Source organism: Myotis daubentonii, chromosome 4 (assembly GCF_963259705.1).
Source record: "Myotis daubentonii chromosome 4, mMyoDau2.1, whole genome shotgun sequence".
Lineage (NCBI taxonomy): Eukaryota > Metazoa > Chordata > Mammalia > Chiroptera > Vespertilionidae > Myotis > Myotis daubentonii.
Genome location: NC_081843.1, coordinates 13,000,910 through 13,028,729, shown reverse-complemented (window position 1 = coordinate 13,028,729; position 27,820 = coordinate 13,000,910). Strand labels below are relative to the sequence as shown.

General features: G+C 47.9%; 1 protein-coding gene across 1 annotated transcript; it reads left to right on the top strand.

The window, feature by feature from the left end:
- On the top strand, positions 1–27,741 carry LOC132232877 (lipase maturation factor 1-like). Its single transcript, XM_059692584.1, has 3 exons — positions 1–206; positions 12,497–12,806; positions 23,793–27,741. Exons 1-3 carry the CDS (start codon positions 14–16, stop codon positions 23,809–23,811), a joined length of 522 nt encoding a protein of 173 aa, XP_059548567.1. The 5' UTR covers positions 1–13; the 3' UTR covers positions 23,812–27,741.
- Positions 27,742–27,820: the final 79 nt, after the last annotated feature.

Below are 27,820 nucleotides of genomic sequence, written 5' to 3'. Positions count from 1 at the left end.
CCGCTCTCCGCGCATGCCCCGTGAGGGCCCCGCAATGGCGGCGCCCGGGGAGCAGCTTAGGAGGCGGAAGGCTGCGGACGCTGGCCAGGTGCCTGCGACTCCGCCGGGGCCAGGGCACGACCCCGCGGGCTGCCCGGCCGGCCTGCGCGCGGGCACCTTCTGGCTGACCAGGATCGTGCTCCTGAGGGCCCTCGCCTTCGTTTACTGTGAGTCCGCGGGGCCTGCGCTCCGTCGGTACCGCTCCTCCGCGCGCGCGCGCGACTCCCGCCGGTGACTCTGCCTCGCCGCGTCCCCGGGCCGCTGCTCAGGCGGGTACACAGCGGAGCCCCAGCCATATGCGCCCCCCCACACACACACGCCACGGCACATGCACCCCACCGCGCGACTCCCTCCCCTCGGGTCGCGGGTTCTGGCTGAAGTCTTGGGGAGCGGGGGTGGGGGGGGTGGTCCCCCTCTTCCCCAGTCACACCCGCCGGCCGTCAGTTGCCGGGACCCAAGTCAGGACCCCAAATGGAGCAGGACTGCGCAGGGCCCCCTCGCAGGACCTCGGCCGGCCTGGGTCCGCGCTACGGAAACCCGAGTTCATTAGTCCGATATGGGCGGGGGGCCGCGAGGACGTGGGCGCCCAGCGCCCTGGGCAGCACCCCTTTCCTGGACCCCGGAGCAGCCCAGCGGCAGAGAGCAGTGTCTGCACTCTGTGTGCCTCCGATTGCGCTCGGAGCGCATCCTGACCGGTGGGCAGCCCCTGTGGGACTTGCATCACCCCGGAGGCCCAGCGGGTCCGAGGCTCCCCCCACCCCACCCCACCCCACCCCACCCCGCCTCCGCAGGTTCACCAGAGGTTTGTTGGCAGCGTTGAGACAGCAGCAGGCGAAGCATTCACATTACCTGGGGGCTGAGTGACACCCACACCTGAAAACCCGGCAGCAGTACGGGGCCTGCCCAGCCAGCCTGCGGAGCCCAGAGCAGTCAGTCTGTGCCCAGGACACCAGCCCCAGGCGTGGTGGCCAGCGCCGAGTCCACCTCCCCCACCCCAGTCCCGACACTCAGAGGGGCGCAAAGGCCCTGAGCATTGAGCAGCAGGGAACACACAAGTAGGACATGCTTCCTGAGCCCGACCTATAGTCATGACTAAAACCAAACTCTGAGATTCTTAAACCTATAAGTGAGGGGAGACCAGTGGGGATGGGAAGAGTTCCAGGCTGAGTGGCCTGGGCGAGTGGTCAGTTAACTTGCGTGCTGGTCCCTGGCAGTGATTGTGTGCTATTGGCACTGCAGGGCCCAGCTTCATTTCTAAATCTCTTCCCTCACACGTGGGAGAAAGAGAATTGCCGCTCTTTGGACAGTGCCCTCCCATAAATGGGCAGCGTCCCAGGCGGGTGAGGCTGCGGGTTCCCTTCCCTGGGATAACTCGGGCAGTCTCCTGGCGCACAGTGGACGCATGGTTGTCACTGCAAGGCTTCCTTCCTTGGGGGGACTCCATGTGTCACGGGGTTGCCAAATGGGCGTTCAGCTCAGCCCTCTTTCTCTTTTAAGTTACATAAAAAAAATAGTCCTTTCGGTGTTGCTTTATCCTCCACAGGATTAAATACTCATTCTAAACGTTTGAGCTGTCACTTAGCAAAAGATGAAGTCAGGACTAAGTGAATCTGTGAGACTTTATTAGACCTTGGAAAGGGGAGCCTGTAACAGTGGAAAAACCCCAGGGGCTTCGCTTGCCGAGAGAGAGAGAGAGAGAGAGAGAGAGAGAGAGAGAGAGAGAGAGAGAGAGAGAGAGAGAGAGAGAAAACAACTTTATAAAACCTGGCCCTCCGCTTTCAAGTGAGCAGGCTGCCTTTGATCTCCACGGGGATTCTCTGTTCAATTCAAAAGGAAACAGTTTTGAGCCACAGGGTCAAGCAGATATAGTCTGTGCTGAGCACAGAATGCTTTGCTTTGGCAGATGCTTTTTTTTTTTTTTTTTTTTTTCTGTCTTGCAAGTACGCTTGGGGTAAAATCGGTATTTTTCAGCTGTATGAAGGGGCCATTTCCCCATCTTTCAGGGACAGGTTGTCTGGCTGAGATGGCTCGGGGATCCTGCACTGCTCTCTCTCTAGTGGGTTCCAGATCTCCCTGGACTGTGAGCCACTTCAGAGTCACTGAAGTCCCGGTGATTGTCCATGATGCCATAGGGCTCTTCACCCATTTCACTTGATGTTGAATTTTATCGTTACTCTCATGGACTGCTAAGCCCACCGCAAGGCTGAATAATGGGCCCTTGCCCTGAGCCTCCTTCACTCTCTATGCATTTAGAATTCTTAATGTTGCTAACATACCAGCCTGTTCGTCCACCTGTGAGCTCCTTGCAGCATAGTCAGTGTTTTATTTAGACCCCGCTGTCTTCCAGGGATACCTCCTGCTCCGTAAAATTTCCTTGACTTTGCACACGGTCTTTATCATTGTTCCGTGTCTCCACCAGATACTCTTCCAACCATGTTTTCTTCCCCTCTCTTGCCTGCTCCTGCAATATCCTTAGTCCCTGGGTGTGAACATTCAGTTCACAGACTGCACCCCTGCAAGGCCCCCGGGTCCTCCCTCCAGGTGTATTCACAATTCCTCAGATCTCAGTCTTCTTACTTCTTGGTTTATTCTCTCTTTTTGGTGGAATATACCCCCGAACAACTTTTAAGAAAGGATATGGAGAAGGTGACTTTGATGTCTTTCCTTGCGTGCATGGAAATTATCAGTTTGCCTGAGTCTACAAATCTTAGGCAAAGCAGTTTTCCTCAGGACTTCCTGGTGTTGAGAAGTCTTCACACAGTCTGACTCCTGCTCTTATGCAAGTGCCTAAAGGGAAACTCTTCTATTCACACACTTCTGACACCAAATGTGTGAGTTTTTTCCTCACATTAAACAATTCTGACAGTGACTGCCTGGCATTAACCAGACCCCACAGGCTGTCTCAGTCCCATAAGATCATTCCCACTTCAGACTCTAGTCCAGCGGTTCTCAGCCTGTGGATCGCGACCCCTTTGGGGGTCGAACGACCTTTTCACAGGGGTCGCCTAAGACCATCGGAAAACACATATATAATTACATATTGTTTTTGTGGTTAATCACTATGCTTTAATTATGTTCAATTTGTAACAATGAAATTGGGGGTCACCACAACATGAGGAGCTGTATTAAAGGGTCGCGGCATGAGGAAGGTTGAGAACCACTGCTCTAGTCACAAGGTCAGGTTGTCACCTGTGCTTTTGACTGACCAGCTGTAAACCAGCGTTCCCATGAGCCCTGCTCGGGTTCCACAAAGTGCTAAAAGGGCTCATAGAACTCAGGGAAACACTTATTTACTGCTCTGTTATAAGGATGCAACTCAGGCAGAGCAGATAGAAGTGGTGCTCTGGGAACGTGCGGGAAGGGTGCAGAGTTACCGGGCCCTCTCCAGGAGCACCACGTTCCCAGCACCTCTACGTGCTCAACAACCCAGAAGCTCTCCAAACCCCTTCATGTATGGTTTTTATGGAGGTTCCATTACACAGGCTGGTTGATTAAATCATTGGTCATTGGCTATTAGCTTAGTCACCTAGCCCCTCTCCCTTCAAGAAGTTTGGGGACAGGGCTGAGAGTTCCAGACCTGGCAACCAGTGCCCTCCTCCAAGGGTCACCTCAGGGGAATGAATCCAGGTATCACTGAAAGGATTGTGCTAATGAATAGCAACAAATGCTCTTCTCCCCCATCACTAAGGAAATCCCAGAATTTTTAGGAGCTCTGTGCCGGGACCAGAGATGAAGACCAAAGAAATATTTATTGTCTGACAATATCACAGGGACCTATTTTTCTCTCTGGAAGCTTTTAGAGCCTCCCATCCTTGCTCTGGTCCTTGTTATTTAGTGGCAGGTCTACGTGAGGTCCCTTCCTTGTTTCTTCTCAGGGACCCTGGGGAATTCTCTGCCCTATTCTGGACGTTCTCTGGTCCTATGTAGTCTGCTGACTTGAGCCCGTGTCCCAAACACCCCATTTGGGGACCACCGACCCAGCTCGCCTCCCTGTTTGGGTGGACCCTGCAAAGCCACTTCACAAAGCTAAACGAGGGTCTAATGGAGAAGAAGATGGGCTCCTCGCAGGTCCTGGTATTGTGCCCCCATGCGGAACCCACCTCTGTGACTGCTGGGACCATCAGAGTAATGGTGACTGTGTCGTGGGCATTGGAGCCAATGAAGGACTTTTGACACATGAACAAAATTGCTTATCTCATCACATTGTTACCTCAGGGCCCCTGGGACAACATTCTTTAAAAATTCAACTTAGAAAGTATCTCAAAGCTAGTTTCTGTTCAGCTCTAATTTCTGGTTTGCTTATAGTACCTTTTTTTGGTTTAGATGCATCTTGTGATACCATGCTTGTCATGTATATTTTGATTTCTTGCAATTACTCTATCCTCTTTCTTTACATTACATATAGCAGAATTTTATTACCTTTCCCCCTCCATTAATACTCCTTGGTTGAGTACTATGCTTGGAGGTGAATCTCAGTTGCACTTTCTAAAAGGGGTAGCTTGTTACACTTTTGGTTACGACAAATCAAGTCTCCTGGGATCTTGTGGCTCAGCCTGGTTCCCAGATGGCTCCCAGCGCAGGATTGAAGTAGCAGGGCAGAACCATTCACACCCACGTTTGCTAAACTCTTAGCTGTTCTTTGGAAATTTTGAGGGAAAAGTGGAACCAAAAGAATCCTTGAAATCTTGCCTCATTCTGTGTTGTTCTGAGCTTCTGAGAGTTTCTGGGACATTCCTTCTTGTTCTCCAGGCCACTCAAATTCTAATGAAACACTCTGCTTGGTTTTACAAGCTTCTCTGTAAAATGCTTCCCGTTTGTTTAAAAAACAAACCCCACTGCCCTACCTCTGAGCTCTCTGCAGCACAAGCCTTTAAAGAAAAAGTATCAGGCTCTTCTATCAAAGCCAGAATTTAACCACCATCACTGAAAACTGCCTGGTGGAGAATGACATTTTAGGGATGATTCTGGTTCAATTTTATAGTGATTTATCTGAAAGAGAAAAGTCATTTTTTCTTGACTTTATTGGGTGACATTGATGAATAAAATTTTGTAGGTTTCAGGTGTACAATTCTATAACATATCATCTGTATATTGTGTGTTCACTGTCCCAAGTCAAGTGTCTTTCCATCACCATTTATCCCTCATTCCCTTTCTTTTTTATTTATATTTATTTTAATTCTCACCCAAGGATATGTTTTTATTGATTTTAGAGAGAGAGGAAAGGAGAGAGAGAGAAACATCAATCAGTTGTTTCCATATGCATCCCAACTGGGGATTGAACCCACAAGCTTTTGGCGTACAGAATGATGCTCCAACCAGCTAAGCCACCTGGCCAGGGCTCTTTTTTATATTTAAAGAATATTTGCAGACATTGTGATAATGCATGTATAGGTATATAGATGGCCTGTTCACCTATCCTAGATCTCTCTCTGGGCTACCCCATAGGGAGCAGCTGAGAAAGTCTTCATGCCTCACCCCCACCCCTTCCTGGACTGGGGGTAGAGGCTGACCGAGCCTTCCTAAGGTTGGTTGGTTAGTTTAACTTTGAGATCCTATGATTTTTAAAAAAATATATTTTGTTGATTTTTTACAGAGAGGAAGGGAGAGGGATAGAGAGTTAGAAACATCGATGAGAGAGAAATATCGATCAGCTGCCTTCTGCACACCCCTAACTGGGGATGTGCCCGCAACCAAGGTACATGCCCGTGACCGGAATCAAACCTGGGACCTTTCAGATCACAGGCCGACACTCTATCCACTGAGCCAAACCGGTTAGGGCGAGATCCTATGATTTTAAAAAAATTTTGTTTATTCTTTCTACTTAATCATTTCTGTAACAGGAGTGGACATTGAAATAGTTTTATTTTTCTGAAGTTGGAATCCAGTCTGCCTTCTTTTATTTTTTATTTTTTCTGATAAATAAGCTAGGAAGTTTCCTATGCTTTTTGCCTTAGAATTACTTTTTAAACTATTTAATTGGTGAGACCGAATCTCATTTTCCTTCCAGAGCTTTGTAGCGTGAATTGTGGTTTGGGGGAGGAAGGGCACCCAGCTGTTTAGCCATTGATAATTAGGTCCCGTGTGGAAGAGCCCAGGTGGGTTCTGGAGTGTGTAGGACCCGTCCGAGTCAGGAAAGGGACACACACACATACTGGGTGGCAACTGCTGCGGGGAGCTCTCTGCTGCCCTCCCGCCCGACCTTCTGCCCTGTCACAGCCTCTACATCTGCTATGTGTCTTTGTCAGGCTCTACGTTCGTTCTCTGTCCTCTGGGAGCTGATCACGGAGTCCATCCCATGCTCCCAGCGAGGGGAGGACTCTGCCACCCTTTGGAGGAGGCATCGCCATTATTTGGAATTCCTCTATGAGGAAGGTGTGTCTTCTCCCTGTTTATCCACCTTCAGAGTGAGTTTCTCTTGGGGTTGTGGTCCAATGCTGTTACTCATTGTGGTGTCAAATGTCTGGCTCGGTTGGTGGTGGGTCTTCCCACTTGTGTCCCGTGTCCCTGTTCTTTATCTTCCAGCACTTCCTTCCTTTCTGGTCCTATAGGATGCGACAGGCTCCTTTCATATTTCCTACTTAAAAACTGCCATTTCGCCGAAACCGGTTTGGCTCAGTGGATAGAGCGTCGGCCTGCAGACTGAAGGGTCCCGGGTTCGATTCCGGTCAAGGGCATGTACCTTGGTTGCGGGCACATCCCCGGTGGGGGATGTGCAGGAGGCAGCTGATCGATGTTTCTCTCTCATCGATGTTTCTGACTCTATCTCTCTCCCTTCCTCTCTGTAAAAAATCAATAAAATATATTTTTAAAAAAACACACACAAAAAAAACTGCCATTTCTCCAGAAGCCCTGGTTCTTTTTATTAGAGTGTTAGACACTCAAGTCTGGATGTCCATTGCTACAGGTGTCGCTGCTTTCAGACCCTCTTAGTGGACAGAGCTAGGTGATATGTGTGTGTACACCCATGTATGGTTGCTTCTCTGCATATCCATCTGAATATCTATGTTCAGGTAAATGTGAGATTGCCCTGGCATCTCCGAGTCTAACCCAGTGCACAGGTGTGGACGGCCTCCCATTCTTGCTTGTCTGCAACTTTCTTCTCCATCGGTGAGAACTCTTACCCCACTATCCACCACAGTTTGTTTATTTGCTTACCCCCAGTACACATGCCAAGCAGTTTCAGAATTGTTCACCTACCCCCGTGAGAAAAACCAACTAGACTCCAATGTTTATATACAGTTCCTTTTGTCTTTGTCCTTACAGTTTTCACTCGGAACATTTTCCAAAGTTACTTAGGCCAGCCCTCCCTTCACCCTCCCATTCCGTGTGGTCTGTTATACATTTGCAATAGAGTTCATTTGTCACAGTCTGCATTCCATCCTGGCATCCCCTGAACTTCTGGCTAGGTTGTTTTGATAGTTTGTATACATTAAGGTTCATTTTTTGTGATGTACAGTTAGTTCTATGGGTTTTGACAAATGCTTAGTTATCCATCATCCAGTATTCTGTAGTATAGTTCTATCCCCTGAAAATCCCCTTGTGCACATAGTCACCACTTCCCCCCACCAGCTCCTGGCATGCTCTGATCTGTGCTCGATCCCTGTGGTTTTGCTGTTTCCAGTATGGCGTATGTATGGCATCCTGCAATATGTAGACTTGGGGTCTGGAATCTTTTACTTAGCAAAATGCACTTAAGACTCATCCATGTTGCATGAATCAACAGTCCGGCGTTTTTGTCTCTGAATATTATTGCATTGTATGAATGTATCACAGTTTGTTTATCCATCTCCATGTTGGGGGACAATGATGTTTGTTTTCCAGTTTTAGCAATTATGAACAAAGCTCCTATGAACATTTGCATGCAGGTTTTTGTGTAAATGTGTTTTCAGTTCACTTGGGTGAATACCCGAGAGTATAATTGCTGGATCATGTGGTAAATCTATGTTTAACTCTACAAGAAACTGCCAAATTCATCCAGAATGGCACACCAATTTGCATTCCCACCAGCAATGAATGAGATTTCCTGCTGTTCTGAATCCTCTGGAGCATTTGGAGTTTTCAGATTTTTGGATTTTGGCTGTTATGATAGGTGTGTGTTGATATTGCATTGTGGTTTTAATCGGCGTTTCCCCAGTAACAAATGATATTGAGCATCTTTTCATGTGTTTATTTGACATCTGTATATCTTCTTTGTGCAAAACAATGCCTTCAATGTCCGTTCATATCTTTTGCCCATTTTAAAATTTGGGGTTTTGTTTTCTTATTAAATTTTAAGGTTACTTTATTCTGTATACAAGTCCTTTATCAGATACGTGATTCGCAATATCTTTTACCAATCTGTGGCTTTTCTTTTCATTCTCTTAAAGTATTAATTACAGAACAAAAGTTTTTCATTTGATAAAGTACAAATTTATCAGTTTTTTTCTTTCATGGGTTATGCTTTTGGTGTTGTATCTAAAAACTCATTGTCAGACGCAAGTCACATAGATTTTCTTCCAGAAGTTCTATACTTCCATATTTTATATTGAGGGCTACTGTCCTTTTGGAGTAAATTTTTGTGTAAGATGTGAGGTGTGTGTCAAGGTTCATCTTTTTGTATATGGACATTCAATTGTTCCAGTACCATTTTTTGAAAAGATTGTCTTTATACCTTTGTCATAAATCAGTTGACTGTATTTGTGGAGATCTATTTCTAGGTTCTCTTTTCTGGCCCGTTGATTTATGTGTCTGTCTTTTTGCCAGTATCACACTGCCTTGATTACTGTAGCTTTGTAGTAAGTCTTGACATTGCATAATATGAGTCCTCCAACTCTGTTCTTTATCAGAATTATTTTGCCTATTCCAAGTTGTTTTTCCAAATAGACTTTAGAATCACAAAACATCTAGAGAAAACAAAACAAAAATCTAGAGAAAAGTTTGCTGGATATTTTGATTGAGATTACATTGAGTCTATAGGTCAAAGTGGGGAGAATTGACATGCTGACTCTTCAATCCATGAACACGATGTATCTCTCCATTTATTTATTTTCTTTCATCAATGTTTTGTAGTTTTCCACATACAGATTCTGTTAGAATCTGTTAGATTTTTACCTATGCACTTTTTGGTGCTATTGTCAGTTTTCCACATACAGATTCTGTTAGAATCTGTTAGATTTTTACCTATGCACTTTTTGGTGCTATTATCATATTGTCAACTATTATAAAATTCAGATTATAGTCGTGCATTGTTGATATAGGAGGAATACAGTTGCCTTTTTGTATTAATATCTTGTATTCTGTGACCTTCATAAACTCACTTATTCTAAGAGTTTGGGTGTTTTTTTAATAGATTCTTTGGGATCTTTTTATATAGACAGTCATATCATCTGTTAATAAAGACAGTTTCATACCTTCCTTTCTAATCTATATGCCTTTTCTTTCTTTTGCTTGCCTCATTGCACTACCTAGGACTTTCCATACAGTGTTGAATAGGAGTAGTGAGAGAGACATCCTTGCCTTGTTCCAAATCTTAGGAGGAAAATAGTTGCTCATCTTTAAGTATTTTGGATGTTTTTCATAGCTACCCTTTCTTGTTTTTCATAGCTACCGTTTATAAGTTGATGAAGTTTCTTTTTCTTCCTAATTTGTTGAACATTTTTATCATGAATGGATGTTGAATTTTGTCATGTGCTTTTTATGTGTGTGTTGATTGATATTACCATATGGGCTGCTTTTATTTAGTGTTAGTGTGGCGAACTACATTGATCAATTTTGAATATTAAGCCAGCCTTGCATTTCTGAGATGCAATTGTTGTGATATATTATCTTTTTTTCTTTTGTGAGTTTTAGTAGTTTGTCTTCCAAGTAATTGGTATATTTCATCAGAATTGTCAAATTTATGATCTTAGAGAGATTATAGTGTTCCTTTATTATCTTTTTAATGTCTGTGGGATCAGTAACAATGTTTCCCTTTTTTAAAAAAATTGATTTCAGAGAGGAAGGGAGAGGGAGGGAGAAATAGAAAGATTAATGAAGAGGAAGAATCATTGATCGGCTGCTACCTGCACATCCCCTACAGCAGCGGTTCTCAACCTGTGGGTCGCGACCCCTTTGGAGGTCGAACGACCCTTTCACAGGGGTCGCCTAAGACCATCAGAAAACACATATATAATTACATATTGTTTTTGTGATTAATCACTATGCTTTAATTATGTTCAATTTGTAACAATGAAAATACATCCTGCATATCAGATATTTACATTATGATTCATAACAGTAGCAAAATTACAGTTATGAAGTAGCAACGAAAATCATTTTATGGTTGGGGGTCACCACAACATGAGGAACTGTATTAAAGGGTCGCGGCATTAGGAAGGTTGAGAACCACTGCCCTACAGGGATCGAGCCCGCAATCCGGGCATGTGCCCTTGACTGGAATCAAACTTGGGACCCTTCGGTTGGCAGGCCGACACTCTGTCCACTGAGTCAAACCAGCTAGGGCTAATGACTTGGTTTTTTAAAAATATGTTTTTATTGATTTTTAGAGAGAGAGGAAGGAAGAGGGAGAAAGAGAAAGATCCATGTGAAAGCAGGGCATCTATTGGCTGCCTCCTGCTTGCCCCCTACCAGGGATCGAGCCTGAAATCCAAGCATGTGCCATGATGGAGAATTGAACCAGCATACTGTGGTGTGTCTTAATGTTCCATGTATACTTGAAAATTACATATATATATATATATATATATGTTGCTGTTAAGTAGAGTGCTCTAAATATGTCATATAGTTGTGTCTTGCTTTTTTATACTGTATAGCAATCTGTGTCAGTTGGGTCAAGTTAATACTAGTATGTGTAGAGAATATATACATATATGTACTAGGTTAGTTCATTTTATTTATACATATGCTTTGTTGTTAGATTCATGCACACTTAGTATTAAATAGCCATTTGTTGATCCCTTATCACTATGCAATGCCCTTTTTTGTCATTTCTTGCTTTTACATCTATTTTGTCTGATATTGATAAAGCCATCCAGCTTCTTTGGATTAGCATTTGCATGATATCTTTTTCTGTGCCTTTACTTGTAACCTACCAATGTCTTTATATTTAAAGTGGATTTTGTATAAGCAGAATAGACCTGGGTCCTGTTTTTTATTCAATCTGACAATTTCTATGTTTGCTGATGTGTTTAGAACATTTCCAGTTAAAGTGATGGATTAAAGTCTACCATTTTGCTAGTTATTTTCTATTTGTTCTTCCTATCTTTGTTGCTTTTTCCCTGCTTTCTTTCTGCTTAAATGAGCATTTTTTATTATTTTATTTTAGTATCTGCATTGATTTAGTCCTTTAGAATTGTTTTAAACATTTTTTCGCTCTCCCACAGGATTTACAATATAATACATACTAAGTTAGTCTGAGTCTACCTTCACATACTAGTCTGCACTTTCTGTGTAGTGTAAGGTCCTTCTAACAGCATATTTCCAGTATCTCCCTTCAGCCTTTGTGCTGTTTCTTACCTATTTTGCTTCACTTATGCTGTAAACACACAGTTCATTGTTGCTGTGTGCTTTGGACCAGGACCAGGGGTGCCCACTTTCCTGAAAGGGCAGGTGCTGACTGTTACACCTGTGAGCCTAACCCACCACCATGTTCTCCATCTCAATCTCTGCTGCCTCGGATGCATTTTTATTCACGATCGAACGCAGTGTTGTTTAGCTTGACACAAAGTGCAGCTTGTGCCTCCTTCAGTGTGAGTGTGTTCTCTACCCAGCGGCGTCTCACTGTCACCCCAGCACTCTCTATGGAACTGCCTTTTACTTGCCTTTCCTCTCTTGGTGTCCCTGCTCTTCACGGTCACAAACAGGAGGGCTGCGCTCTCCCTGTGGCATCTCTGTGCAAACACTGAAGTCCAGAGGACGTGACTGTGCTCTCATAGGAGTGGGAGTTGTTAGAAGCTAATTCAGAAACTTGTGGTTTGAATGGAGGACAATCCTGACTTACATGTGAACATTATCATAAGCTTCAAACACTGTGGGTAGTTCCAGGAGTAGCACCATTGGTCAGACTCATGGGTTATTAGGATGTATTTGTGATGGGAATGCCTGTTGGTCCTTACCCTCTCCTGTCCCTTCCTTGTTAAGAGGAATCTTGACCAGCTAGTATCAGGGGTCACAGACCAGCATTCCCATCATAAATACGTGTATATATACACTGTATGTACACATATACAATGTGTATAAGTAGGTATATATAGGTATATAAACATGTACACATGACTTCTCCAGGTTGGGTCTTCCAAAATTTCCCCCCAAATTTTGAGAAATACTCAGACCCTGAGTTCATGCTTTGGTTCCAAACCGTTGGTCAGACTCTGCCTCATCTTGCCCAGCTGAGTCCCCACACGTTGCAAAAGCACCCATTGGTGTCCACAGATGGTGTGTTCCTACTCATATTCCTTTTATCCTTTCCTTTTTCTTCCAGTTGTGGCATTCTTGGTGGCTTTTCATCAGAACAAGCAGCTGATCGGGGACAGAGGACTCCTGCCCTGCAGGGTGTACCTGAAGAGTGTGCAGCAGCACTTCCAGGGGCAGGTTGGCTGGGACGCCGTGAGCTATGCCCCCACAATCCTCTGGCTGCTGGACTGGTCACACATGGACTCCAACCTGGATGCCCTCGCACTGCTCGGGTTGGGCATCTCATCTTTCATCCTGATTACCGGCTGTGCCAATATGGTTCTCATGACTGCGCTCTGGGTCCTCTACATGTCCCTGGTCAATGTGGGACAGATCTGGTAAGTGGGAAGAACTGGGCACACGTGAGCCAGGCGTGCTGTACCTCAGCATCTAGGGCAGTGGTTCTCAACCTTCCTAATGCCGCGACCCTTTAATACAGTGCCTCATGTTGTGGTGACCCCCAACCATAAAATGATTTTCGTTGCTACTTCATAACTGTAATTTTGCTACTGTTATGAATCATAATGTAAATATCTGATATGCAGGATGTATTTTCAAACGACCCCTGTGAGAGGGTCGTTCAACCGCCAAAGGGGTCACGACCCACAGGTTGAGAACCACTGATCTAGGGGATGTTACACACTGCAGAGCAAACCACCACCTCCTGGCAGCTCGAGGGATTGAGCAGGCTTTCTTCTTACCTTAGTTCAGGAGAATATCATTATTTTAACGAGGCCATGGTAGCGACTGCTAATTGCCAAACAACCAAAATGCAGGAGTCTTTGTTCTTAGGGAGCAGTCAGTGATTCTGCTGGGAGTGGCATGGCTGTTCCAAGACTGCACGGCCAGCCTCCTGGCGCCAGCAGACCGTGAGATGGAAGTGGAAGTCACTGGGTGAGCTTCCGGTGACAGAGCGGAGTTGTTGCTCCTTACCCTCTCCTGCCCTTCCTTGTTAAGAGGAACCTTGACCAGCTAGACCAGGGGTCACAGACCAGATCGGCCACGTTGGGGAGAGTCGGCTTCAGAGAGTCGGAACCAGAGGTGGTGATGGAGCTCCAGGGAGGCGAGGAGAGTGGAGAAGCCCTGTGGGAATGCGCACAGGGCACATGGGCATGTCAGGGCAGCCTGTGGCCTGGGTGAAGTCGGGCCCCTGGAGTGTTGTTTCAGCACTCAGAGGAGGGGGATCCCGCTCTTCTTCCCAGGTCTGGGTTCCACCATAGGGAAGGCCACCTACCAGAGGGCACACAGAACACTCTGGAAGATAAGACCAAGCCCTGACAGAAGGCTCTAGGAAAGGGGTGGGTGTCTGTGTAGACATGCAGGGGGTAGGTATGCAGGTTGGTGTGGGATGGATTTCAGTGTACATGTGTAGGAGGTAGACATGGGGGTGGATGTGTAGACATACAGGAAATAGACATGGGGTGGATGTCGGTGTAGACATGTTGGTGTCTGTGTAGATGTGCACGAAGGAGATATAGGGTCAGTGTCTGTAGACATGTAGGAAGTAGATGTGGGGGTGGTTGGTTGTGTAGACATGTGGGAAGTAGATGTGGGGGTGGTTGGTTGTGTAGACATGTGGGAAGTAGATGTGGGGGTGGTTGGTTGTGTAGACATGTGGGAAGTAGATGTGGGGGTGGTTGGTTGTGTAGACATGTGGGAAGTAGATATGGGGGTGGTTGGTTGTGTAGACATGTAGGAGGTTCAACACATCTGGGGCGGCTGTTGGGATGGTCCTTCCAGGGCCCGTCTGTCCTCCGGGAGGAAAGCTTTGTCCATTCTGGCAGTCTGTTCTGTGCTGGCCCAGGGTGGAGAGGGTGGAGAGGGTCACTGGGTCCCGGATCATGACAGTGATGCTTCCCAGAGAGGGGTCTTTAACCAAGAAGGTCCAACTGAGGAGCTGACCTTCAGTCCCCCTGTGGATTTATTTTGACTGGCCCCACAGCTGTAGCGTGGACTGGGGTCCCTGCGGCCGTCCCTGCTGGGCTCTGTCATCTGTGCCTGGTCCCCAGTGCGCATGCACACGGCCGTGAGAGGGTGTCTGGGCTGGATCTTCTGCGCCTCTTCCTGCTTGGGAAGTGCTGGTTTGTGCTGGGCGTGGGTCGGGCCCGTGTGAATGAAACTCATTAGGGTGCAGAATGCGCTGCCCCCAAACTCAGCTTGTTAAAAATCTCAGCACCCATAATCCCCTCCACCCTGCCATCCACGGGGCCTTGTGTTGACGAGGTACTGTTGAGAGCAAGCCCCGTGTCGGTCAAAAGCTTGGGATTTAGGAAGAGACTTGGGGAAACTTCAACACCTGCAACTATGGCGTGAGTTGCATGCGTTGGGAAAAGACCAAGGGCTGTGCCACTGTTACTCAGCTGTGGGCCTCTTTATGAGTGTCCACAGTCACTGAGTGGCCGACAGCCTGCCATATGGCACCTGCACTGTGTTCAATTCCATACAGAAGCTGTGTTGGTTTCCTAGGGAGGTGGAGATATTAAATATGGTTTATTGCATTTTCTGTTTATAAAGGACAAAGCAGTGACCGTGGAAATAGGGGCTGGTGCCTGGTAAGGTGTGCCTGGCTGTCTGAGGTGGGCCCTGAGGACAGTGATGCTTCCTTCACTTGCACCTGCTCCTTCCTGCATAGACTTCATGGTGCCGCCACTTCAGGGCATCTGACCCCCGTGGCGGCCACAGGTGGCTCCTGCCCGCCTGCAGTCTCCTGGTTAGTAGTTGTTTACCAGCGCAAGCGGCCTCTGGCTGGGTTTTACTATGGTGTCCACAGGGCTGCTATTTCTTGAGACCCATGAGTTTATTCCACCCTAGAGGGAGAAGTATCCTAGGTGCCTTTGTCCCAGAGATGGCATGCTCCCTCTGTAACAGGTGGCACGGATCATGCCTTATTGTACCTGGCAGCCAAACCGTATCAACTTTAAGTTTTACTTCAAAAGTATTTTTGACTCATGTCTGGGATATACTGTCGGGTATGATTAACCCCATGCTTAAAAGTCTAAAAACGAGTCTGAGCACATTTGACCAAAAATACAGGCTTGTGTTTTTCATTGGGAAGGATATTCTGCTCCCCTGCCCTTGGGTATGTTACAAAATGTGATTCGAATTAATTGAAGCTCGCTAAAGCAAAATAAAACAAATGACGCCGAGATGTTGTAGGTGGGAAATGTAAAAGAAGAAAACATCTGTCAACAGAGACCAGAGGTGTATTCACCATGTCCCTGATGCCAGATGTCCGTGGTCACAGCTGAACTGTGGGGCAGGTTTGGCACAGGCTTGGGGGCTGTGGGGTGGGACTCCATGAGCACCAGGTGGGTGGTTAGCACAATTCAGGTGCCCTCGACCCTGACAGTGCCTGAGGTCAGCTTTTGACCCGTTTCCCTGGGGATGATAGTTTTTGAGTTGCCAGAGTGTTATTGAGAGCTTACTGAGAGAGTGCGGACCGCTTAAATGGAAAATGGGCTTGGTTTTTCTGATACCCTGAAATGAAAATTAGACACAATCTGTTCCTTTCATGTCTCCTTTATTTTAAGTTGAGAGGAAAGAATATTTGTTTGGGATGAGATGCTCAGATAATAGACACCGTTGATGGAACGTCTTTCAAGTGTTGTCCAGCTGGCGTCCCGTGGCAGGGACAGGAAGCCCCCGTGGGGCGAGGAGGCGCCAGGCAGGTGCACATGGCGCTTCGCCGGCACTCGGCCCTGCATCGGGTTGCCCAGCTTTGCCGAGTGCATGCTGTGGCCACTGCTCCACTTTCTCTCCCTTCCTGACCGGACCGGTGCCGTGACAGCTTCACGGCGCTGGAACCAATGTCTCAGCGCACGTGGGGATCCTAAACTGCTGCCAGGGGAGACAGGTAAAACCCTGTGCTCGGCGGTGCTTTGAGTTTCCAAGGCCAGTGTCACGGGGCCATACATGACATCCTGCACATGCGTGAACCATGACTGCCCTTGCTTTGCTCTCCTGTCTGGATCCTGACACTTGCCGAGGCAAGTGGGAGCCTAATGAATGCACTTGATGATGGCAGTGGTTGAAAGGCTTCATCCTGGGGAGAGTGGCTTCAGTCATGCAGTCTGTGCTTCACAGGCTAATTACCCACATTCTTGGAGGCAGCCATCCCACACCCCAGGAGAGCAGACCTTGTAGGGTCCAGGTTCAAGTAGATGGACTCAATGTAGGCCTGGGCAGTTCAGAGCTTGGGGATGGGTCAGAGAATCCCTTGGGTGGGAGGGAAAAGGAGGAGCAGATTCACATCCTTTGTGACATTTTGTTAGGCTCTGATTATGTTCTTGTTTGGTTGATGGAGGCACTCTCTGCCTTCTGAGGATGGGCTGTGGGAGACAGCTGGTCAGGACTTTCTAATATTGGTCCTTTCTTCTGGACATGGGAAAGGTGACAAGACAGGAAATTTGAATGCGGCCCAGCGCCATGTGGCCAGACATTCCTTTATGTTGGCTGCTGTGAGCGGGCAGTTAGAACGCAACAAGGCTGTGGGCGCAGGTAGGGGTGCAGGGTGAGCCCGTGTGGAGGCTCAAGGTTTCTGAGGACACAGTGGCTTTGGGGCCTCAGCTTCATAGGAGCCCACTCTCTCTCGTTATCAGTCAAGTGTGACTGGAATAAGTTTTGATTGATAATGCTCAAGTACAGTAGTGATGACAGGTATCAAAGTCATCCTAAGGATAATGGGGGGGGGGGGGCAGTTAAAGGACCACGCTTGGTTCCTTTTTATTTAAATAAGGAGGCCTTGTTAGGAGAAGGCACAGAATTGTGTCTGTTGGGATGGGAGACAGAGGCGCCTGGGATTAGATCGGGCAACAAGGTGCCTCGGATTAGGTGGCAGGCACCCACTGCTATGGACCTTTAACCCTTTCTTCTCAGGTGGGGTTGGACTGAGGTAGGGGTGCCTTTGAGAGCTCACCTTGGTTTCATTCTTCTTACTGAGAACTTGAGTCTGTCTGCCCAGAGATTGCCAAGAGCCCCAGATATTGCATCCAGTGGAAGGAAGTGTATGCTGTCCTGACCCGGATGGCCAGTCCCTCCTGGGGCCCCAGCCTGCACTCTGCTTTGGGTGCTGGTAAGGAATGGGCAAGGTTGGAGGCGGCTCTCCTGACAGGCACAGATACTGGTGCTGTCTGGCCACCTTGACTTGTCTTTAATAAACTTCACTTTTTAGAACAGTTTTAGATTTATAGAATCATCACAGAAATAGTGCAGAGAGTGTCTCTGTACCCCACTCCAATTTCCCCTATTTTTATTCTCTTTCATCGGATGGGACATTTGTCACACCCAATGAACCAGTGTCAACATAGTATTATTTATTCACATTTCATCAGTTCCTTCCCAGTGCTCTCTTTCTGTCCCAGAATCCCACCAAGACCCACATGTTTGGTCTTCATGTCCCCTTAGCTCAGTGGTTCTCAACCTTCCTCATGCCGCGACCCTTTAATACAGTTCCTCATGTTGTGGTGACCCCCAATTTCATTGTTATAAATTAAACATAATTAAAGCATAGTGATTAATCACAAAAACAATATGTAATTATATATGTGTTTTCAGATGGCCTTAGGCGACCCCTGTGAAAGGGTTGTTCGACCCCCAAGGGGTGGCGACCCACAGGTTGAGAACCGCTGCCTTAGCTCCTCTGGGCCCATGTCTCAGACTCTCCTGCTTTTGATCCGTCGGCTGTTTTGAGGAGCACTGGTCAGGTGTTCTGTTGAGTAGGCCTCTGTTGGGATGTGTCTGATGTTTTCTCGTCATTGGCTGGGTGTGGATTTGGGGAGAAGACCACAGAGGCACAGTGCTGTCGTCATCCATTATATCAAGTCTGTGCCATCAACACAACCCATCTCTATGATGCTGACCTGGTATCCAGCCTGGCCATGACTGTTAGGTGTCTCCACTGTGAACCTTCCTTTCCTCCCAGGTCTACTCCTTGTGTTACCTTTGGAAGCATCACTAGCATAGCCCACATCAGGGCTCCTTGTGGGTGGAGCACCTGTCCTTTGCCCCCATGTTATTTATTCAATCATTGATCATTATGGACTCCTGCTTACATCTAAGTTCATCTATGTTGGTACTTCAGTGTTTGTTCTATGTCTCTAGGAGTTTAAACATCTTGGGGATCGGTGGCATTTCAGAGAAAGAGGTAGAGTTTGGTAACTATTATTGCACTAGAGGCCCAGTGCACGAATTCATGCACAGGTGGGGTCCAGCCAGCCCGGCCCCAATCGGGGCAGATTGGGGTCGGGCTTGTTGGGAGGAGGAGACAGCGGGAGGTTGGCCGGCCGGCCTGGCCTCCCCGCCCCCCCCCCCCCCGCCAGCTGGGGGGAGGGGCTGCAGGCGATTGGCCAGCGGGCCCCGCCCCTGATTGGCGTGGGGGGCAATGGAGGGGTCAACGGCCAGGGGAAGGGCCAAGGGAGGTTTGCCGGCCAGCCCCACCCCCAATTGGTGTGGGGGGGCTGATCAGGGGTGGAACTGAGTTGGGGGAAGGGCCACGGGCTGATCGGAGTGGTGGGGGCCCATTGGGGGCGGGGACAGCCGGAGAGGAGGGGCCACAGGCAGTTGGCCAGCCAGCCCTGCCCCTGATTGGGGTGGGGGGTGCTGATCTGGGTTAGGGCTGGGCTGGGGGGAGGGGCCGTGGGAGGTTGGCTGGCTGGCCCCACCACCTGATTGGGCCAGTTCTGGCTGCAGCGGGCGTCATAGTGACTGGTTGTTCCAGTTGTTCCAGTGTTCCAGTCGCTGGCTTTTTATATAGATAGATAAAATGTAGGTGATCTTAAAGAAGGACTTAGCCACCATTAACACTGTTAGGCTCTGATTATGTTCTTGTTTGGTTGGTTGAGGTGCTCTCTGCCTTCTGAGGATGGGCTGTGGGAGACAGCTGGACAGGCCTTTCTAACACTGGTCCTTTCTTCCGGACGTGGGAAAGGTGGAACCTTATTGGAAATCCTAATTGTGACTTCCGCCCTAGTTTCTCCAGTTAATTTAGCATCGGCTTTTCCAAAAAGCTGGATTTGTGATCTTTTTGTCTCTGCTTTACTTTGGCAATAATCCTAGAGGGCTTCTTTGTTGCTATTAAGGATGGCTGCATAACCATCCTTCTCCCTTCCCCACCTTCCTGGCCCCCCCAGAAAGAAGAAAGGATTATCTCTAGAAACTTGGACCGAGGTTGGGCGGCTCAGGAGGTCGCTTCCTGTGGAGGAAGCTGCCTCTGGCACGTCCCTCTGACACAGGACGGTATCGACTTCAAAGAGTGCCGAGCGCAGATGCCAGCAGGCCCAGGAGATGTGGAGGGGACCGGGGCCAGGCTCCGCTCTGACTATTGAGGATGAGACCCTGATTTTAGCTCTGAGCCTTAAATACAACGCCGTTCCATGGCTGTCCCTGCCCTGGTTCATAGCCCATCACTTTCATCAGGTATAGATACATTTGATGCATAAAAATGAATTTCTCCTTCGGATTTATGAGGTTCCAGGAAGCAGAATGGTGCCATTTGCTTTGGTAATAAGGGTCAGGTACCCAGTGCCAGGCAGGGGCCCAGTCCCAGGTGGTGAGGGAGGAGGGCAGGGCTGTAGGCCCTTCCATTCTTGTCAGACAGTTGTGCTCACAAAGGTCCAGCTATCTCAGAGCTTCCTCAGCTGGGCCCCGAGAAGACAGCCCTTCTCACCCACAGAGCGGCCCTTCTCGCTCTTGCACCTCGGCACTGAGATGGCCTTGATGGTGCTACGGGGCTTCACTCCCCAGGGTCCTGTGACGAGTTTTTCCAGCAGAGGTTGGGGTTGGGGCAGGCTAGATGCCAACTGACTGCGTGGGCACATTGAGGACTGCTGTTTTAGTTCCTGCGGCATTTTCATCCTGAGCTGCTTCTGTTTGTCATCACCACACAACCAAGGGCTTCCCTGTGGATGACAAGATCGGGCCAGACATGTGTCAGGAATCAGGGTGGCTTAGAAGAACAGGCTTTATTACTAATCCCTGTTTGCCTGCTTCCTGAGTGAGCCTTCGGGGGGCTCTGTGCTTGGCAAGAAAGTGGGGGCAATTCTTACAAACTCACAGCTTGCCTGTCCACAGCCAGGGTATGAGCAGAATCTGTATAAAAGCCTAAGCAACCAAACGACTGGTCGACCAGTCACTATGAGATGCACTGACCACCAGGGGGCAGATGCTCAATGTGGGAGCTGCCCCCTGGTGGTCAGTGCACTCCCACACTGGGAGTGCTGACCGACGGGTGCCAGATGCCAGGCTCAGAGCTGGCAAGCGTAGCTGTGGCGGCACACGCCTCTCCCACCTCCGCAGCAGCGGGGCCTGGATGAATGGGAGCAGCACTGCCTGGCCCAGGCTCAGGCTCCTCCCTAGCCTCCTGCTGCTTCGTGCACTACTACACCCTCAGGGGACGTCAGACTGCCGGCTTTGGTCCGATCCGCGCAGGCCAGGCCCAATCAGGCCTAAACCGGCAGTCCAACATCCCCCCCCCCCCCAGAGGTCCCAGATTGCCGGAGGGCACAGGCCAGGCTGAGGGACCCCACCGGTGCACGAATGCATGCACTGGGCCTCTAGTTTAACAAATATTTATCCATGAAGCCTTTTTACAAAACAAAACAGTGCTGGAGGCCTGATGTACTTTTCTAGTCAGAGGCCTTCTGTGAAACTAGGAGCCTCATGCAGAAGTCGCTGGGGTAGAACGAGCCCCAAGGGGCGTGGACAAAACCCGCTTTGTGTGGTGGGCAAGTGTTTTAGCCTGGATGTTGCAAGGCTCTGCCCCTCACAGGAGACGGCCTTCCTCTGTATAGAGGCCTGTCTCTAATGGGCAGGCAGGGTACTGTGTTAATACAGACCATTTGGGAGCAAAATCTAGTCTCTTGGAAAAAGGAAGGGCTTGAGTTTCTTTAAAGAACAAAACAGTAGAAAAAGAAAAAAACAACAAACAGTAGAACGTCCCCAAAATAGCTCCATGGACAGCCACCTCCTAAAATAAGTTCCAGCTGTTAAAAAATATAATAAAAGCTACAAAACTAATAAAGGCATTTTAGTTTTTCATGTAATTAGATATACTTACCTCTATTTAAAAATCTTATATTAGGCAGCCTTGAAATTCAAAATGCCAAAACAGGTGAAGTTACGAAAGAACACATTTTTTAATACCCTCAGTAAATGTGATCGTGGTAACAGCGCAGGCCCGTGCCTGGTCTCCACGGGCACCGTGTCCTGTGGCCCAGGCTGCGAGGCCAGCTCTGACCCGACCACTTCCGTCTCTTCTAATCAGTCCTGATAAAAATGGGAAGCATTCATTCTTGATGAGTTTGTGAAAATCAGCCCCTTCCCCTCTCCATCAACAAGGTGATTTATTGGGAGAAGTTGCTGGGTAAACTTTCTTTCATTAGCCAGTGCAAACACTGGCTGTTTTAAAAGTTTGAACTATGGAAACTTAGAAACCTGTTCAAAAGTAGAGAGTGTAATGCAAAGAACCCTCACACACACGTCTGTCCCCTCTCCTCCCAACTTGTCTTTTCTGGAGTAAAGAGCAGATCCCACCTTGTGTTATTTTACCTGTAAGTAGTGTGATTCTCTGAGGGGCCAGGATTGTGAAAAGTACCATCGCTGCCAGGCCGCCAGCACCCCCAGCTCTGAGAGAATGGCCACCTGACAGCTCGTCCTCAATGCCCATTGCTTCAGTGCCCTTCAGTGTATTACTGTTGCTCCTAGGTCTGCATCTGAACTTTCCACAGTGGAAACACACACACATTCAGAAGTGGGTGGTGTAGAGGCCTGGGACCTGCACCGGCTCTCCAGGCGCCCAGGGCTGACCCTTCTTCATCCTCAGGGGTCCTGCCCACTCTTCACTGAGGGCTCTGTGCAAATCTCACCTGATCCTTTCTTTTATACATAGTTGTTTCATTAAACAATTACTTTTTAAAGCATCTTTATTGAGGTATAATTTGCATACCATTAAATTTAACCAGTTGAAGTATACTTGTCAGTGGCTTTATATAGTCACAAAGTTTGCAACCCTCACTAAGTATAAAACGTTTTTGTCACCCCCTATAGAAACCCATATGCCCCCGTTCTCCTCACACACACCCATTTCTCTCCAGTCCCCGGCACCACTGACCCACTTCTGTCGCTGTGGATGCACCTGTTCTGATGCTTCACACAAATGGAGTCTCACGCTGCGTGGCCTTCCGTGTCTGGCTTATCTCACACAGCATGGTGCTCTCAGGGTTCATTCACACTGTCGGGTGTGTTAGTTCCCCATTGCTTTTTACTCCTAAAAAACAGGCCATGATGTTTGTAAAGATGGGTGTGGTCTTTTTATCCAAGTGGTAGACTTTGTTGTTAACTTGGGCTGGAAGACAGGGGCCAGAGCTGCACAGGTGTGAGGGGTATTTGTTCCAAGGCCACATGCGATCCCCACCTTAGCTGTGTTCCATTACGTTGTAGGATTTACAGTCTATGATTTGGGCTCATGTGTCTCCCCTTCCCAAGGGTGCAAAGTGAGCCTGCATCACTGAAGCCCCGGGTCAGTGTGAGGACTCAGGGTTCTACTTAGATTCCAGATGAAGACAGACCTCAAGCCCTTAGAGAGGAGACAAGCCCCCAAATTCCTTTAATTTAGGGCCTTTTCTAATATGTGCTCAGGGTAATACCATCTTTTAAATTTTCAGATTCTGGGGTATGACATTCTTACATTGTTTGATTGCAATTGTTTACTGCAGGAAAACCAAGTATTACATTTACTCTTTTCCAAAATATTTTTTGATTGGCCTGTTGTGGGGTGGGGCTGGGCATGAAAAGGCTTTTATTCCCCCAGGGCAGCCTGGTGGGGCTCCAAACCCCCACTCAGAGCAACTGAGGGCGGTTCTCCCCTCCACACTCATCTCCACTCAGCACCTGAGGACAGATCTCCCCTCCACTCTCCCCTCCACTCAGCACCTGAGGATAGGTCTCCCCTCCACACTCATCTCTACTCAGCACCTGAGGGCAGGTCTTCCCTCCACACTCATCTCCGCTCAGCACCTGAGGACAAGTCTCCCCTCCACTCTCCCCTCCACTCAGCACCTGAGGGCAGGTCTCCCCTCCACTCTCCCCTCCACTCAGCACCTGAGGACAGGTCTCCCCTCCACTCTCCCCTCCACTCAGCACCTAAGGACACATCTTCCTCTACACTTCCTGCTGTATTTAATGCTCATAAGCTCTGTGCCCTGACCCCACACTGTCCTCGGGTCATGGACATGGGCTCTACTTAGTGGGGTAACACAATGCTTTAATCTTATACATTTTTTGGCAAAGCATGCCAAATTTTAATACATTTTTCTCCTTTTGTTTTTCAGGTATTCATTTGGTAAGTGAAAATCATTTAGAAAAAACTCTGCGAGAGTTAACATTTTGTATTGGGGTATGTATCCTCCTGCCTTTTTTTCTGGCTTTCTCATTGCTTAAGCATCTGTCATTAGCCTCAGGTTTCACCATGTTGTTCTGATACCATGTTTGTTATCTAACCTGGACTCCTGCCCGCAGCCAGCCTCCTGCCCAGAGTGGTGGACTAACACCGAGGAGGGACTCATGCATTTTCAGGCTCATGCATATGGAACCGTCTCTGTGTTACTGGGTAGAGTAGTCCCACAATAGTGACAACAAGTAGTGGTCCCATCGAATGTTATGGATCCATACCCAACCCTGGATGAATGAAAAGGCCTATGACATGTGTGTTCCCCTCTCCAGGCCCCACTGAGTCCCCAGTGGACACAAGCCCATGGACACCCTACCCAGAGGAGGGGGAGGACTTCAGGTTCCCCCAGCTGTAGTCTATGGGAAACGCTGCACCCAGAGTGAGCGTGCAGAGTCAGTAAGGTTTTTGTTCAGAGATGAATGGGCAGTGGGACCACGGCCGCTGTCTGGGACAAGCAGAAGACAGCCCCTAAGTGAACAGGACTGGACAGGGCCAGCCATGGCATAGGTTACATTTGGGTCTCACCAGCTTACATGCCATTACAACAAAGACATCAGTGCTCTCCGGCATAACAGAACGCAGATAGCCCTCAGCTTGACATCCTCATGTTCAGGACACAGTCCCCAACCACACAAGAAAGAGAGGACCGGGACATCAGGCCCATTCTGGGGAGAATAGGCAGTCGACAGAGGCCAACCCCAAGATGACTAGATGCTGGGTTTTCAGACAGGGTCTGAGCAGCTGCCAACACTGTGTACCGAGGTGAGGGAAACCAGGCTCCTGAAGAAAAAAAAAACATGCCCTCACAGCAGAAAATCTAGAAAAGAACCGAGTGGAAATTTCAGAACTGAAAAATACAGTATCTGAAATAAGGAGTTCCCTCGGTGGGCTGGATAGTAGGGTGGAGGTGACAGGAATGAAAGATCAGTAGACATCACCCAGGCTGAGACCAGAGCCCCAGGAGGGGACAGAGAATGGCTGAACAGTTTCCCAATGTGGTGGGACTCATAGGTGTACAGATGCAGGAAGATTGGTGAACCCCAAACAGCATAAATAAAAGAAAGCTGCCTGCCACATCATCTGAAATCAATATCAAAAACCAAAGGGGAAGGGAGAATCTTGAAAGCAGCCAGAGAAGCTTACCATTGCCCTTGAAATGGTTGGACCCTGGCACGCAGGAACAGTGGTGCTGAAAGATGGACACGGTCCGCCAGGATCCTGTACCCAGACTCTGCCCTCCAGGGACGGAGGTGAAATAAGGAGAAATGAGTGAATTCACTGCTGGCAGATGAGCACTACAGGATGGGTCATCAGGCAGGAAGACATAACAAACCTCAAAGTACATGAGATTTAAAAAAAGTGACAACTAGCCCTGGCCCGTGGCTCAGTTGGTTGAAGCTTCGTCTGTACAGCAAAAGGTGTGGGTTCAATTCCCAGTTGGGGTGCATATGGGAGGCAATTGATCCATGTTTCTCACATCGATGTTTCTCTTTCCCTTTCTCTTAAGTCAATAAACATATCCTTGGATGAGGATTTTTTAAAAGGTGATAACTAAAGGGAGACAGAGAAGGAATTTCAGTACCCCCTTTTCCTCAGTTGACAGAACAACTAGATGGAAAATTGGTAAAAGGATGGACCCACTGAACAGCACTGCCTGGCACCCGGCTCTAATGGGTGTTTCTGAGAAGACACGTTCTGTTCATGTGCACATGGTTTGTCCACCGGGAACACCAGCCATAGGCGAGGCTGAACACAGGATTACATTGAAAATGGGTTAAATCATTGAGATTCTGCATTCCTGAGAGACTCTCCCATCCTAACAGTGAGCTGGGTATTCTGCATAAGCCAACTTTTTGTACTCAACAAAGTAGCTCAATGGATCAAAATTCCTACCTCCCCTGACTGAGGAGGGATGGACCTGTGACTGGCCTCACCTTCAGCAAAGTGAAAGAGGGAGAGGTTAAGGAGAAAGCCACCAACACACTGTTGAATTCTTAGGGAAACAGTTGTCACCAGACATGGAGTTCTTGCTGACTGAGCGTCATGGTCTGTAAGGCTTGTGAGAAAGATTGGGGCAGGTGGGGTGACCACCTTGGGTTTCCTTGGTGGTGTCATGCAGGAGATGACTGGCCACTGACATACCCACCTGGCCCGGACTCTCCTTTTATAGGAAGCAGAAGCCTCGAACCACTCAGAAGGGGACATCAACCCTATGCACCGAGGTCCCTGAGAGAAGGGGATCTGTGAGAGGGGCACTGTGTCTGATACAGAGCATGCTCTGCTACTGCTGGGGGCTGTTGGTGAGTGGAGTAGGGGGAGAATCGAGAGGAATTCTGAGAAGGCCCCACCCCAAAACTGCAAATGAGACTGGACCAGGAGCTGAGAGTCCCTCTCCCACCATCTGCCCAGCACCCAAGGAGAGGCAGAAGCTTGGGTGAGGCTGATCCGGCAGATGCACTGGAGCTGCTGCAAGTGAGGAACCCCAAGGCCCATGCTGAGCACAGCAGGTGACTGAAGCCTTCCCTAGGAAGTTGCAGCCTGTGGTCACTGAGGATCATGAGGAAACAACAAACTCAAAACCAGCTAATTTCCTGGCTAGATTGTCCCCTCCCCCTCCCCAAAAGCCTCACTGTACTTGCTCATTTTGGGATAAGTATGTTCACCTCAGGAGCTACTATGTTTCTACACACACTGTTTGACATAATTAAAAAAATCACTAGACAAACACGGAAAAATAAAAATGGGTTCACTAACTGGGGGTTGTTGAGGGATGCAGCAATCAGTAGAGATGACTCAGATGTTGGGGCTGTCAGATAGGGACCCTAACTGACAGTTGTGAACATGTCAGAGGTTCTAATGGAAAAGGTGAACAACCTACAAGAACAGATGAGCAGTTTCAGCAAACAGGGAAACTACAAATGAGCCAGATGGAAATGTGAGAAATAAACAATAGTTTTAGATCTGGGCTTCCTTTCATGGTTTGCAACAGAGCAGGACAGCTGAGGGGGGAAAATCAGCAAACTTAAAGATATTAAAAGTAAAACACAAGTGGGGGAAAAAAGAACAGAACAGAGCACCTGAGGGCTGATGGGCTATATCAAACAGCTTAACAAAAAGGTAACTAAAGAGAGAAAGGGTAGAAAAATATTTGAAGAAATAAGGGCCAGGAATTTTCCAAAATGAATGAGAGACAAAATGCCACAGATTCAAGAATTTTGGAAGTCACTAAGAAAACCACACTCACCACACACATTCCTAGATATGTTATAGTCAAACTGTCAAAAATCAATGAGAAAGAAAATCTTAAATGAAGACAGAGGTGGGAAAGACCGGTATAGAGGGACAAAGATAATAATTACAGCACACTAGTTAGAAACTGTGCCAGCCAGAGGACAAGGGAATGACATCATAAAGTGCCAGCAAGGAGGGAAACCCGACTGTCAACCCAGAATTCCATACCCAGCAAAACTATCCTCAACAATGAAGACAAAAATGAAGTATTTTTCAGAGGATCTGCACATCAAAAATGTTAGTGGAATTTCTTCAGGCAAAGCATTGGAATTTGTTAAAATGAGAGTAAATTTTTTAAAATCCTGATTTTTAATTGCCTTAAAGGTAGGTAACAAAACAAAAATTTAAGTTTAAAATTTAGAGCAAAACAATCAGACTCTCACAAGCCAGTGTCACTCACCAACTTCTTAACCCTCCAAATAGCGCCGTCCAGTGATATGGTGTGTCGGAGCTGCCAGGACCTTGTGGTCTGAGGTGTTGACACTCTTTCCCTTTTCTCAGGTTTGCACTTTAAAAAAAAAAAAAAAAAGCAAGAAGAAGCAAGCCATGGGGACTTATTTCAGGAAATATTCTCTTTCCCACTTGTAAATCTAGTGTGGCCTAATCATAACCGGTTCT